The 15,724-nt window shown below is 37.1% G+C and overlaps 1 protein-coding gene across 1 annotated transcript in view; it reads right to left on the bottom strand.

Moving 5' to 3' along the window:
• The window catches only part of CEP89 (centrosomal protein 89), a 162,380-nt gene that overhangs the window by 53,389 nt on the left and 93,267 nt on the right, over window positions 1-15,724 (bottom strand). Inside the window, exon 17 of the mRNA XM_036752388.1 lies at window positions 10,761-10,850. Coding sequence (XP_036608283.1) covers window positions 10,761-10,850 — 90 coding nt within the window. The remainder of the gene's footprint in view (window positions 1-10,760; window positions 10,851-15,724) is intronic.

The raw sequence follows: 15,724 nt of genomic DNA, 5'->3' as shown, positions 1-15,724 counted from the left end.
TCTCTTCCAGCTCTAAATATACAGTCCTATGATATCTCAAAAAAAAATCAAGTTGTTCAGGAAAACTTAAAATGCCTGTAAATGGAGGAAATACTTGCACTACCTATCTTATAAAATCTTTGGGAGAAGAATGCTTTGCAAACCTTAGGGGCCATATAAAATATGAGATTAGGATGATCATGACCATCATCATTGAGCTCTTATCAAATGGTAACAATGAATTTTCCAATGGAACTATAAATGCAAATAGTGAGCTGAAGATATAATCTCTCATATTTCTTTATCTGATAAATTTGTAAACCATCCCTCATTTTTTTGACACTTAAAAGAAATTCTAAGTTCAAGGTGGGACTACTCCAAAGGTTTCTGTATTAAAACTGTTATTAGAAAACAAAGGGTAACAATAAAGATAAACAATGATAGGGCATATAGCAAAGGAGATATAGCATGACTTTTTGCTGCTGGAATGCTACATGAAACAGGCAATATGAAGAGAGATTTGTATTCGGATGCACTTAATTATAAAACTACTTTTGATAACAGAAATGATTTTGATTTATCTAGTTTCTTTAAAACCATAAAATGTGCTACAAGGAAGTTTTTTTGTTTTTGTTTTAAAATCAGTATACTATCTGAATTTCTGAGTAACAGGGACACCATTTTTTGACATTGCCATTTCATTCATTTATGAACTTCGGACTAAAAGCAAGACTTACGAAAGAGCTTTGTAGTGCTATTGGTGAATGTCAGTTATCACAATAAATGGTTTGTTTCACAACTCAAAATAATGATATGCTTTCTGTTTTAGTATGCTATGACACTTTCCCTCCTTCTCCTCCATCCAAACATCTCATTTTATAATCTTCTAAATACCAAGGCTAAATCCAAGAAAAGATAAATTTGCACATATCTAAAATAGTCTTTGTTCTAGAAGGTTTTTTTAGGGGTTTGGGATATCTTAATATTATTTGGCTTCTATTTTAACAGTGAATCTATAATAAGAATGAGCTGCCCTCAAACAGAAGAAAAACTGCCATATGAAGAACTGGAGTGCAAAATATGTTATCAGAAATTTAATGTTGACAGTCGCAAACCCAAAATCTTGGACTGCCTTCACAGAGTTTGTGCAAGATGCCTGACTAAGATAGCTCACACAGGAGATGGAACCACTACATGTATTAGCTGCCCCTTTTGCCGCTGTGACACAGAGATGCAAGAAGAAAAAGTAGCAGGACTTCCTGATGACACAAACATTATATCTAAACTTTTGCTCAAGGACAAAACATGGAACTCAGACAGCAGCGAAGTGGTCTTAAACCCAAAGAACTTGGTATCTTCAAGTCCTTCGCACGGATTTTCAAACTGTTTAGTAATCACACTTATGGAAGTTCAGCCAAACTGGACGAGGACTCCCAGCCAAAATGCTACCTCTGATGACTATGGGGGTCACAGTTTGGACTCAGTATCTGTAAGTTCTTATAGTCAAATTGATCAAGACCTTTTCTCTAAAATCTGTAATCATGTACCTAGAATACTAATGTGGCTATTGGGATTTTTCTACTTTGGATCTCTGCCTCTTGGGATCTACTTGTTGGTGATCCAGAAAGTGACCCTGGGAATTGTATGTGTCAGTCTAGTTCCCTCAAGTCTCACTATATGTCTTATGTATGTTTTCTGCCAATGTCTCTGTCAGGAAATTGGTGCCTGTTCCTCAATAAGTTGAAAGTTACTGTTTTAATATGTTGTGCGTGTAAGCAAAACTTAAATAGAGTGAATGACATTTCATAACTAATGATCTCAGTGAAACTTTTTAAATTGAACAACTAAAATAACTTATGAAATTCAAAACTGAGTTAAAACATTACAAATTTACAAAAGTTATGCAGTAAATCTTCTTGTGAAATTCTCTCTTATTAAGGTTTCCCCATCCTAATTTTCATGTTCAATCCATGTCTGTTCTTTTCCATATTTTACCTAAGGAACTGAAAAATATCTTGAGAATTCAGCATATCCTAGATTCTATTAAATGAGTGGTGGTCAATGTTACCTTTAAAAAGTACTGTACAATAAAACTTTACTAATTTACATCCTGATGGAAGGTCAATTTAAAGTGGTGAAAAGTGTGGAATGCAGTATCATTTTTAAACAAGGCAGTTTGATCTAGGCTATTAAAGTTTTGCAAGTAGAGATCCCAGAATATCAATTGCTTATGTGTTAATGAAGGCTTTGAAAGTACTTAAAAAATCAATCTGTGTTCTTACGCAGCCTAAATATTGTCTGCTTCCCAAAACTTATTTTAACTCTATCGATATGTCAATGAACTAGTATTTATTAAACATCTATTATGTTCCAGGTTCTGTGGTAAGCATGGGAGATTCAAAGAAAGGTGAAAACACAGTCAATAAACATTTATTAGGCTCCTACTATGTTTCAGGCACCGTGCTAAGAACTGCTGATACAAAAAGAAACAAAAAACAGTCTCTGCCCTCAAGGAGTTCAAAATCTAATGGAGAAGACAACAAATAGGCACAAACATGCTTATACATGGGGAAAAAGGGAAATAATTAAGAAAGGGAAGGCACTAAAATTAAGAGGGGTTGGGAAAGGCTATCTGTAGAAGATGGAATTTTAGTTGGGACTTAAAGGAAATCAGGGAAACCAGCAGGCAGAGATGAAGAGGGAGAGCTTTCCAGGTATGGGAGGCAGAGAAAATTGCCTAGAGTCAAGAGAAGGTGAAGGCTTGTCTTGTTCATGGAACAGCAGGGAAGCCAGACTGAAGAGTTCAAGGCAATGAGGAAGGTATAAGAAGACTGGAAAGGTAGGAGGTGGCAGTGTTATGAAAGGGCTTTGAACACCAAACAGATGATATCGAATTTGATCCTAGAGTTGATGGGAGCTACTGGAATTTACTGAGTATCAAGGATCTCACAGTCCAATGGGGAAGACAACATGCAAACAACTATGTACAAATAAGATACATACAGGATAAACTGAGGTAATCTCAAAGGGAAGACACTAAGATTAAGGAGAGTTGAGAAAGGCTTAATGAATTAGTCTTGGTAAATCCCTTTTTTCATAACTGCAGCAAGGGTTTAGAACTTCATCCTAGGCTCATTTTCAGTCTGAATTATCAAAAATTCCAATTCATGAGTTTTTACTTTGAGTGATGTAGGCTGGTTAACTAAACCCCTTCTCCAAAGGGATGGAGGAATTGCGGTAGGGACAAGTATACAAAAACAGAATGACTAATATTCCTCTAAGGGCAGTCCCTGACACCAAAAGAATTCAATCCATATCAGTGCTTATCCTTAGACTGCCTACTTGAGATGAGTGCGTTTATGAGTCCTGGGCTTTCCTTAGATTTTTCCATTTGCAAAGATGCCGAGGCTCTTTCAATCTACCTCAGTATAAAAACAACAAACCCGCCCCCATTCCTTTCCCCATAAATCAAGCTATTGTGGCCTATAGTCTGGATGCTACCTTTATAGCCTTGCTTCTATATTCAACCCTTCTCTCCTCTGATACTGCCACTACCTCAAGCAGGTCTCTTGCAAGTCTGCTGGTGGGTCTGCCTGCCCCAAGTCTCTCCTCACTCCACTCCTCTCACCACTCAGCTGCCAAAGTGACCTTCCTGAAGTTCAGATCCAACCATGTTACCAGCCCTGCCTACTCAATAAATGCTAGTGGCTCCCTGTCACTTCTAGGATCTAATAGAAAGGCTTCTGTTTGGCATTCAAAGCTCTTTATGCTCTCACTCCACCCCCCCAGCCTTCCAGTCTTATAACATATTACACTTCTGGAGGTAATCTTCAATCCAGCAACACTGGACAATTAGCTGTTTCTCAAACAAGACACTCCACCTCCTGACTCCAGCCATTTCCACTGGCTGTCCCCCATGCCTGGAATGTTCATTTCCTCACCTCATCTCTGCCTCATGGCTTCCCTGGCTTCCCTCAAGTCCCAACTATAGTTCCACCTTCTACAGGGAGCCTTTTACAAACCTCTCATTCTTAGTGCCTTCCCTGAGATTATCAAGTTATCCCCTATATATCTCATCTGTACATAGTTCTTTGCAGGTTGTCTCTCCCATTAGATTGTGACTTTCCTGAGGGTAGGGACTGTCTGTTGCCTTTCTTTGTATTCCTAGCATATAGTACAGTACCTGGTACATTTTTTTTTAGTTACTTCAGTTGTGTCTGACTCTCTCTGAACCCATTTGGGGTTTTCTTGACAAAGATACTAAACTGGCTTGCCATCTCCTTCTCTAGCTCATTTTACCAATGAGGAAACTGAGACAAATAGGATTAAGTGACTTTCCCAGGTCATATAGCTAGTAAGTGTATAAGTCCAGATTTGAACTCGGGTCCTTCTGACTCCGGGCCTGGCACTCTATTCATTATGCCACCCAGCTGCCCACCTGGCATATAGTAGGTGCTTAATAAATGTTTACAAATTGACTAAATAAAGTGGCTTTTTCCTAGTGATTTTCTTTATTTGTGCAGCTAAATTTCCCAGAACAGGACCAAACCCTGTAATCCAAGGGTGGCAGGTAAGGCATGTATGGCTTTGTATCAATCTCTGTGAGTGGCTCCACTTATGGTTTATATGCTAATAAATCCTGTAGGTGGCTAAGACATCAGTGTGACTATGTTTTTCTTGAGATCCAGAGCCAGACCAATGCAATGAGCAACTTAAAAATAAATGTAACAGGATTGCTATGTCAAACAGCGTGACTTTTCTAAAAGACTGAGTTCTTAGAAATGATTGTGAGAATTGATATTTGTATTTTAGAATGAAAATAAAATGCTTAACACACTTCTGTTAAATTATGTATCAATGCTCTTATTATGATAATGCAAGGCAATGTAAGAATAATATAAAATAGATAATAGAAATGATTTGTGCATGGCCTTGGGATATGATAAGAGATATAAACAGCTCTGCTTAGACACACTATACCTCCCTTAGTCTCAATTTTTCCACATACCAACCATACAACTGGGAACTTAGGATATGGGATAGGATGGGAAGGGGAGGGTAAGAAAATTCTAAATAGCCATTAAGAATACAACAAACTCATAGATCAACCATCTATAAACTATTGAAAGTGGCTAATCTTCCTGGAGGTACTTTTTCAAAGAAATCATAAATTTATATTTGAGTCAAAGGTTTCCTGAAAATGAAATCACAAGTACCACATTTTAAAAGAGAACTGCCACAAATTAGACAGCCATATTCATATTGGGAATTCTCAAATGAAAAATAATATAACACAAGAATGAACAATTTCTGATAAAATGCTGGAGTATCTTTTAAAATAAAGACAAGCTTAAAAGCATATACCTTTTTTCATTTGAAAACATAAGGCTTAAAAACACAAAAGGAAGCTTTTTATAACATGGTTTGTTATTCCATGGTTATCCCACAGGTAAAAATGTATGCTCCATAACATAAATATAATAAAATCTTGATTATTCATAATACCTGAAAGACACTGAGATTAATTTAATTTTATAGTCAATTAACCAGAAAAGCCCTTTATCTTCCAAACCTTGTATTAAAAATATTTTCTAAAACATGCTAATATACTTTCTTGCTTTAGTAAGTAGAATATAATAAATGTAATGGGATCTTTCTCTGATTCAGGATCTTTCAGGGCCTCAGAGTAATCATTCTAAGTATTCATTCTAATCACAAAACAGGGATAGATGGACATTTAAAAGCAGAATGCCAAGATTACAACCCTTATCCTTCTGGCCTGTGAAAATGCAGTGAAGTAAGCTGTGATGGCTAATTAACTGCTGTGTCTTCACACTCTCACTAACCATAACAATTGTTGTTATGGTATATTAAAAAAGATACTTCCTATAACAAAGTTATTCTCTAAAACAAATATTATCCCCCAACTCTATGTGTTACCCTTATTTTTTTAAAAAAAGCCCTTCTGTATATTTTAGATACTATTATCATTTTCTGGGGAAAACAATCCCCCAGGATTTATCTCAGGATATGGGAAGAGAATCAGAACACAAAGAATTAGGTTCAAGGATCCTGCAAACATTTAGGTCTAACATATACACATGAAGGTGTGTCAACTGTCAAGTGTTAGCTATAAGCTTAAGAAAAATCAAAACGCAAAAAATAAATGTCTTCTCAATAATACATTTTTACATGTATTTAGTGTATGGCTCACAATCTCTCCCTCCTCCCCAACTCCTGCCCCCCTACTAAGTGAGGAATTTCAACAGAGGACAGAGAGCTGGACCTGGAGTCAGAAAGACCTGAGTTCAAACTGGTCTCAGACGCTTATTTATAAGTTGTGTGACCCTGGGCAAGTCATGTAGCCTCTGCCTGCCTCAGCTTCCTTATCTGTAAAATGGGGATAATAACACCACCTACTTCTCAAGGTTATGGTATGGATAAAATGAGATAATGTTTACAAAGTGCTTTTGTAAACCTTAAAGCACTACGTAAATTCTAGCTATTGTTATTATTGTTAATATTTTGGATCTGTGATACTAGGAATATAATTAAAGCAAGTTCCAATATTTTAGCTTAAAAGCAAACGAATACACCTATAATTTAAGATGAAGAATTAGCAAATAAAAGAAAAATATCCCAATATACATATTGTAGTTTTGCTGCAATTGACAATAAGGTAGAAGTAAATAGAGGGCCAGCCTTTGAGTCATGAGGGCTTGAGTTCACGCCTTGCTTCTGACGCACAGCGGGCTACCTTGTTTGGCAAGTCACTTCACCTCTCGGTGTCCTAGGTGATTCTCTAAGATAAATTGTCATCTGCATCCACTGACCTGGGAATTTCCCACACGTAGGAACTTACAGGTGTATACACACACACACACACACACACACACACACACACACACACACACACACACATACACACACACACACACACACACACCATGTAAATATACACAACCCTGGGCTTTCAAAAAAACTAGCTGAACTTGAAATGATTCTAAATGACTAAAAATGACAGTCTCAGGTGATCCTGGGATAGGATATGAATATAATAAAATATGTATTCTAAAATACTTTGTCTTCCTTTCATTTTCAGCACTAATTCTAGTCTTTGATTTTTTTACAAGTGAGAAAGAGCATATATTGATATGCTCCCCCACCCCTCCCTGTCTTGCTACTAACGCTGTGTTTAAGATCAAAGGCTAATTTCTTCTTTGATTTTTAAAAATCTCTCACACTCAGCACACAGGAAATCTAGATGCAGCGAGTGGTAAGAATCGAAATTTATTTGAATAATATCAAGATTAAAACTTTTCTCCTAGTTCTAAGCCTGGAATTCTATTGTCCCCACCTCCTACACTTTGGATTGGACAGCTAGGTGGCACAGAAGATAGAGTGCCAGACCTGGGGTCAGGAACCCTCCTTTTCATGAGTTCAAATCTGGCCTCAGACATTTCCTAGCTCTGTGATCCTGGGCAAGTAACAACCCTGTTTGTCTCAGTTTCTCATCTGTAAAATGAGCTGGAGAAGGAAATGGCAAACTACTCCAGCATCTCTGCCAAGAAAACCCCAAATGGGGTCTCAAAGAGTCAGACATGATCAAAAAATGACTGAAGAACAACAAAAATATTTTATATATTTTAATTATTCTCTTCTCTCTCCTTTCTTGCATATCATTAACTTGATATATATATTAAGACAGAAGCAGCACATTCACTATTCACTATGAAAACCATGAACTCTTTCTAAGTTTTCAAAAGCAGACAATAGCCAGATTAATATGTAACGCAATACCTTTCTTTTCCCCACTTACTCAGCTTGTCATCTCATCTTCAAATATTTAAGTCAAGACATTTGCTGTCAAGTTTTTCCCATTTCCAGCAGTTTTTCCTATACTCTGGGGGGGAAGGGGGAAGGGAGGTCACACATATATTTGCGTTTTTATTGACAAGCTAGAAATGGCTCACCATGAGCCTGAGAATTATTTCACTCATTTCAATAATTCCAAACATTGAAATAGTAGCATTGTAGTCCACTCATGTGATGGAGTTCAAGTATAAAACAATTATGTAACAGGTTTAAAAAGTCATGGTACAGGTTTGAGATCAGGCTATAAAACTCAAAATAGATTCTGCATTTAAGCATTATATAATGCACAATTTCAAACAAAACACATCACATATCCAGACAAGTGAATCTAAATAGCTGCCAGAGGATAGCAATGCTAGAATATTTGCAGACAGATTTAAAAGTGAACAGCTTTTATTGACACATTACAATCAGTATTTTCTAATAAATAAAAAAATGAAATATTCTGCAACCTACACTTTAAAGAAAACTTAAGTGAGCAATACTTTCCTGGTTCTTTTTATTTTAACCAAATACCTGATTTTATCTTCAAGGATTTTTTGAATTTGTTTTAAATTTGGACTGACCCTAAATCTATTCCAAGAGGTATATGTTAGATTACAAATAATATAAATCACAACTTATTCAAAGGTATATGATCTAACCTGTTAGGCATCACTCTAAGAGAACTGTTCATTAAATTTCAGAAAAATTCTTTTACGGATGACAATCTGAGGCAGGCATAGTGTTTAAGCATTGCTTTTCAAGAACAATGCATTTGTGAAAATGACCCAGATTCTAGAAAGGGATTTTAAGCTTACTGAATTTTTCTTTATCAGATAGAAAAGAGTTGTAATGTTCAGTAGTGGGGACTCCTATAGCCATCAGGACTTCTAAATTTCAGGGATAACAACAACTACTGTTCCTCTCAGGGAAATGGAATGGTCCAAAGAGTTGGTCATGTTACTTTCTCCCAGGGTACATAATTTATAAGACAGGGACATAGGTACACCCCACCCCGTCCTTTGGCCAAGTTGTCTAACGAAAAATGATAAAAATATTTTTTCAGGAGCCTTTTGGATCTGATAGTGTTTTGCACTGGAAAGGGAAGGAGGAGAAAAATTCCTTAATGCTAGCCAATTCAGATACCATAGGGAGTAACAGATAAAACACAGAAAGACTCATCAGGAATTCAAAGAAGTTTCTCAAAGAGAGGCAGCAATAAATGACCTCATATGTTTATAGACAAAAGCATGAAATATAGATAACAGACAAGATGAACTACAGATCTTAAGTCAAGGAAGCAAATTCACTTGCATGGATGATTGACATTTGGCAGGACGAAGTCTATGGCTAGAAATAAGGTTACATGAGTATATACTTTATTCTAAAGGGACAAATGTTTTTTAAAAAGCAGTAGAGAGCTATGGGATATTAAGATGTAATACTCTCATAAGGTAATACGAGAGTTGGGGTGAGGTAGGGTGAGGGAATCCTCACATAAAGAATTTAAGTGAGAATCAAAGAAGAGCCAAAAGTAAAAGTAATAACGGACAATTCAGGTATAGACACAGAAGCTTTGGAATCAGGATTATGGATCTTCAGATTCAATGTGAACCGGATCACATGAAATAAGTGCTCTCTCATCTCTGCCTCTGCTGATTAGCTACAGAAGTCTAGAAAGTCAGCCTTGGATGTGAAAGACAGCATGGTACAGCAGAAAAAATATTGATGCTAAGGCCCAAATTCTTGCCTTGGCTTTATTACCAAAAAACTGTGTGACCTTTGGCAAATCCCTTCTTCCTCTTTTGCCCTCAGTTTCCTCCTCTGAAAAATGAGGAAAATGGATCAATCTGTAAGGCAGGGGTAGGGAATCTGGGGCCTCGAGGCCACTTGTGGGCCTCTAGGTCTTCAACCTTGGCCCTTTGACTGAATCCAAACTTCACAGAACACATTTTATTAATAGGATTTGTTCTGTGAAGTTTGGATTCAGTCAAAAGACCACACTTGAGGACCTACAGGGCCATATGTGGCCTCAAGGCCAAAGGTTCCCCATCCCTGCTCTAAGGTCTCTTTCTAGTTCAAAAATTCTGTAAACTAATTCTATTAGCTATTTCCATCTTGAGAGAGAACAAAGCTGTTCCCTCAAGGAACAAGTAGGTAAGTATATTAATTTCACCAGGGAGAAATATTTTTAACCAAATAAATCCAGAGCAAGAGATTTAGTTCTATTGCTGAGAAAATTAAAACATGATACTGCAAAAATTTTCCTACAGCATCAAGGGCATAGTAGCCTAAAGGTTTTGCATATAAGTTATGAAAATTAGGAAAATGAGAACCTACATGGCTCTGCTTTTACTTGGTGCAACTCCACCAAACGTACCAGCACTTCAGAGACCTGAGATGAATAAATACCACAAAAGATACCTAACCGTGAAAAAAGTCCTCAAATCAACTTTCTACGACAAATTCAACTGAGGCAGAGGAAGAGACCATGGACATCAGCCTCATAGAAGAGAAATGGAGATAATGGAGACTGTTACCAAGGGAAGACTAAGAAGGTTATCACTTGCAATGTAGTCATTTGGATGAGGGGAAAGGAGTCTTAGTGTGTAGTAATTAGCTGTTTTTACTAATAATTATTTTAGCTAGGTGCTAAACTGAATTGGTTTTACTTACTGAAAGAGTAGAACTATTGTCAAAGCCCACTAAATGTCAGAGCTCTGAGGAAAATCCCTGACTGCCCTGGCTAAGTTATAGTAAGATTAATGTTGCTGTTTAGAGGTTGGTGAATTTCCTGATTAATTCAGCTGCATGTGTATGCATATTGTTCTTAAACATAAAATCCACACCATACCTGAGAATAGTACCTCATCCCATTTTTAAAAGGGATATATCTACGATGTTTCCCTAAACAGGATGCTTACCTTCATCTTCTCTTCTAGTTTTCCAAAGCGAACATTCCCTTCCATCATTTTGTAGAGGACTCCTTGCTTTTCATTTTCTAGGCACTGAGCCTGTCAAAAAATAAGAAAAAAGAAAAGAGATTCTTAGAGTCTTCTGCAACTGGGCACGAACATTGCTGGTATGACAAATAATATTATAGAAATAATAGTCCTATTCCACCATTTTTTAACATTCACATCATCTTCTCTTCTAACAGTCCAGGTACATAGTGCTGGCTTTAGCTAGGATATTAACAGCATAAGCCAAGGGAAAATGGAGGAGACTGCAACCAAGAAGTCAGATACACTGATATGAAACAGTTTCAGCTTGAAGTTGTATAGATTTGTATGGTATTTCAAAATTATTCAAGAATTAATTAACTTGTAGAAGTTCAAGTACCTGAAGAATATCATAAAGAAATAAATCATGCCAGAAAATGTCACTAACTTTAAATGTTTTCTGTTGGTATTAACTAGATAAATGCAAATTAAAACAAGTCTGAGGTACCACCTCATACTATCAGATTGTCTAATATGACCAAAAAAAACCAGGAAAATGATGGATGTTGGAAGGGATGTGGGAAAATTGGGACACTAATACACTGTTGGTGGAGTTGTGAACTGATCCAACTATTTTGGAAAGCAATTTGGAACTATGCCCAAAAGGCTATAAAATTGTGCATAGCCTCTGATCCAGCAATACCACAGCTAGGTCTATCTCCCAAAGACATCCACAAAAAGGGAAAAGGACATATTGTACAAAAATATTTACAGCAGCTCTTTTTGTGGTGGCTAAAAATTGGAAATCAAAGGGATGCCCATCAGTTGGGGAATAGTTAAACAAGCTGTGGTATATGATTGTAATGGGATATTATTGTGCTATAAGAAATGACAAGCAGGATGATTTCAGAAAGACTTGTAAAGACTTATATGAACTAATGCAGAGTAAAGTTAGCAGAACTAGGAGAATGTTATACATAGTAACAGCAGTATTGTATGATGAAGAACTGTGAATGACTTAGCAATTCTCAACAATACAATGATCTAAGACAATTTCAAAGGACTAATGATGAAGCACACTGTCTACCTCCAGAGAAAGAACTGATATTGTTTGAATACAGATTGAAGCATGTTATTTTTCACTTCCTTTCATTCTTTTTTTTTAATTTGAGTCTTTTTGTACAAAATTACTAATATGGAAATGTTTTATATGAGTGCAAACATATAGCCTAAATCTGATTGCTTACCATATCAGGGAGGGGGGAGGAGAGGGATGGAAGAATAGAATTTAGAACTCGAAACTTTAAAAAAAAAACAAATGTTAAAAAATTGTTTTAACATAATTGGAGAAAAAATAAAATTTAATTAAAAAAAGAAAATCACATCTTAACATTTAAAAAAAATTTTCTGTTGCATAACAATTTGTTTTATTATATTAAGTTGTCCTTGAGACACAATGTCTTCCAAATGAAAAAACAAAACTAATAAGCATTTGAGGACATATTTTTTAACTAAGTTAATATGATTAATACAAGACAAAAAGTAAATTACTATATTTTAAAATGTTTATTTTTTTTCAGTCTAAATTAAACATTTTGAATGTTTAAAAAATGTTACAAATTCTTGCATCTCAAATAAAATTGTCAGCAATGACTAATTCTACATTCCAAAGAAAGAAATTAATATAAAACAAAAATGGTAAAGTACTAAATTTAGAGTCAGAAGACCCGGGTTCAAGTCTCAACTCTACCCCTTATTAGCTGTGTGACAGGAAAATCACCTCATTTCTGTGTGCCTGTTTCCCCAGCTGTGAAAGAAAGTGTTTAACTAGACAGCCTCCGAAGGTTTTTTCCAGTTCTAAAGCTATGATCCTATGTCTAGATTATGGCTAAGGTCTCTTTCAGCTCTAACATTCTGGGATGTCAGATGAATTAATAATGGAAGCAAGTATGTGCCAGAGCTAGGACTAGAAATCAAATCCTTTCAATCTCTAGGTTGTTTCTTAACCCAAGGATTTACATTATTTTTCTGCAGATGGGATTACAATTTCCAGAATCTTATACTTCAGAAGGATTAATACAGTAACATATGACATCCAGAAAATGTATTATATTCTTCCTTAAGGAAAAACAGGTAATATGTGTCCACAGAGAACTAAAAATTCCTCAAATTTAACAATAACATATCAGAGTCCAGCTTGATCCTGTTTTTTAATGTAAAAATTCAACTTTCAGTTTATACTTATACAAGTTTCACATCCTCCACCAGAGGAATTAAACTCACAGCCCACAAAATTCCCAAATGCAGCCAGAACTGGATTAAAATTTAATTGGGAAATGTTTAACAAAAAAATAAATGAACAAAAATTCAACATAGATAATGTTAATTTGTGGTTTTCTGAGTCATTATGTGGCCTGCAGGGATCCATTTCTATTCAGGTTTGGTACCACTGGCATATACTATTCTGTTCAGGAGTAGCAGAAGGCTCCTTGGCTCGGCAGCTGCTATCATTTAAAAGCAGGCACCACAGCACAGGATAGAGGGGGAAAGAGTCACTCAGGTGACTGGAGAAGCAGAAGCATCACCAAATTCAATGTGTATGGGTAGGTTCTTTTCTTTTTTCTGAGAGATGGGTTTTTAGATTTGAGAAAGATCTATTCATATATGTTTATAGTCTCACAGACCATCTGAAAAATGTATGGCTTTTATAAAAAGGAATAGAAAATGAATTAGAAAGTAGTAGAAGCCTAATCCAATATAACTGACAGGTGACCCATACAATTCACAATTTCATCCCAAACATTAACAGGGGGAAAATGTCAGGGGGAAGTTACCTAAGGAATCCATTCTGACCATTCGCAGAAAGAAGACCTCCCAGTTTGTCATACCACATTAATTTCTACGTAGATATGTTAGGCTTTCAATAAATATTTGTTCCTATTACCGAATTTTTGTGTTAGTTTGATGGCAAACAGCCTGGAGTGCCCAGGCCAAAAATTGGAGGACCCAAAGAATGCTTAGCCTGTTAGTGTTATCCTAACAACAGGCTCAGAGCAGCCCCAAGCTTGTGACTGGGGGCTTTAAGAAATACTCTATTAGCAGCAGTACAAAATAATGTCATTCTAAGGACTATTATGAGGACCAGTAGATACTCTCTCTCTCTCTCTTTTTTTTTTTTAATTGGAGGCAATCGGGGCTAAATGACTTGCCCAGGGTCACACAACTAGTAAGTGTCTAAGATCATATCTGAATTCAAGTCCTCCTGACTCCAGGGCCAGTTGCTCCATCCACTGTGCCACCTAGCTGCACTCGTTTTAGCAGTAAAACGAAGCGTACACCTAAGCTTTCTAGGCTAATTTCAAGCTAAGCAGCCACCACCACTCATCATTTTTGTGATTTTTCTCCACCTTTTTTCAGCAGCACATGAGTAGGGTCAAAGACAATAGACTGTGGGAGTAATACAACAATGAAGCTTGGCAGAGCAAGATCAGCAATATGACAGATAAGGAGACAAGAGACTCAAGAAAAGAGGACAGTGTGGAGCTGATGTGGTTCACCAACGGTCAAGATGGACCAAGAACAGCGTAGCCAGTGCAGGGGTGATGGCCTAGGAAAGAGCTGGGGGATGGAGAAATATGCGGGTCATGGCGTCCAGGACGAGGCGCAAGGCAGAGGGAGAGGTATATAGACAGTATGGGGTCGCAGAAGGGAATCTCAGAGTTCATGAACATGGAAGTGGTGAGTGGAGTTTGTGAGTGATGACAAGACCAAGGGCATGCCCATCTTAGTGCAGGGTGGTCCGTACTCCTTCTGGATGGCTCCAATTTTTAGGAAACTTTCCTTTCTACCGAGGCTTCTTAAACTTCTTCTGCTCTCGGGCAGAATTCGTTGCATTGTGTGGCCTGAGGGCATGCTTTGTGTTCAGGACCAAGGGTACAGTGAAGTTGTGAGATGCAACACGGGCAAGCAATGCCGGAAACACCTCGGATTCACGACGCATTTGATTTTGAATTAACGTTTAGTTGTTGAGCATTCAGAATTTTACTGATGCCACGTTTTTCATGACCACATATGGGGTCATGACCCACAGTTTAAGAAGTGCTGCACTGGGCCTATATCAGGCTCTACAGTGGCTACTCATTGCTTTTAGTTCTGCCATGCAGGGGCAAGCAGAACAAGTCCTTCAAACACCTGAAATAGTTTTGATGCCCCACACCAACAGTCATCTCTCCTCTAAGCTAAAGCTTTCTAGGACCTCCAATTAATCCTCCCACGGGACAGTTTCTAGTTTCCTCACCATCCTAGTCACTTTCTCTGGCATATACTTGAGCTTGTCAAAGTCCTCCCTAAAAGGTGGTGTCTAGAACTGAACATAATACTCCAAAAAATGGCCAAAGGCAGTGTAGAGGGAGTTGTCACTTCCCTTGTATTGGGCACTGTGCTTTCACTAGTGCTATTACTTGGTTTTTTTTGGCTGTTGTATCACACTAACTTAGCTTACAGTCCACTAAAACACCCAAGTTTTTTTATATGAACTGCTGTCTATGCATGCACCTCTAATCCTACACTGTTGCAGCTCATCTTCTGGACCCAAGTTCAGGACATAATACATCACTATTAAATTGTACAGGTTTTAATGTTTCAATGGTGAAAAGAAGCACGTTTTCATACCAGAAAAAAAGGCTAACATTCTGGATCTATTTCAGTAGGCCAACTAGAGTTTTTAAATTTATGTATCAATCAGTGATGGGAAGATGGTAGTAGCATATACTTTCACATGATTTGACTAAGGAAAGATATACAACTTTATACAGGGTGTCCCAAAAGTCTTAGTGCAGTTTAAACCTACTTAAGCTATTCAAACTGCACTAAGACTTTTGGGATATTCTGTACATCATAGGGTCAGTCAGAAGCATTGAGGATGTAAGTGTGTAGTAAGCCCTAGT

This window comes from Trichosurus vulpecula, chromosome 3 (assembly GCF_011100635.1).
Source record: "Trichosurus vulpecula isolate mTriVul1 chromosome 3, mTriVul1.pri, whole genome shotgun sequence".
Taxonomy (NCBI): domain Eukaryota; kingdom Metazoa; phylum Chordata; class Mammalia; order Diprotodontia; family Phalangeridae; genus Trichosurus; species Trichosurus vulpecula.
The sequence above is the reverse complement of the archived record's forward strand: the minus strand, read 5'-3'. Positions and strand labels throughout refer to the sequence as shown.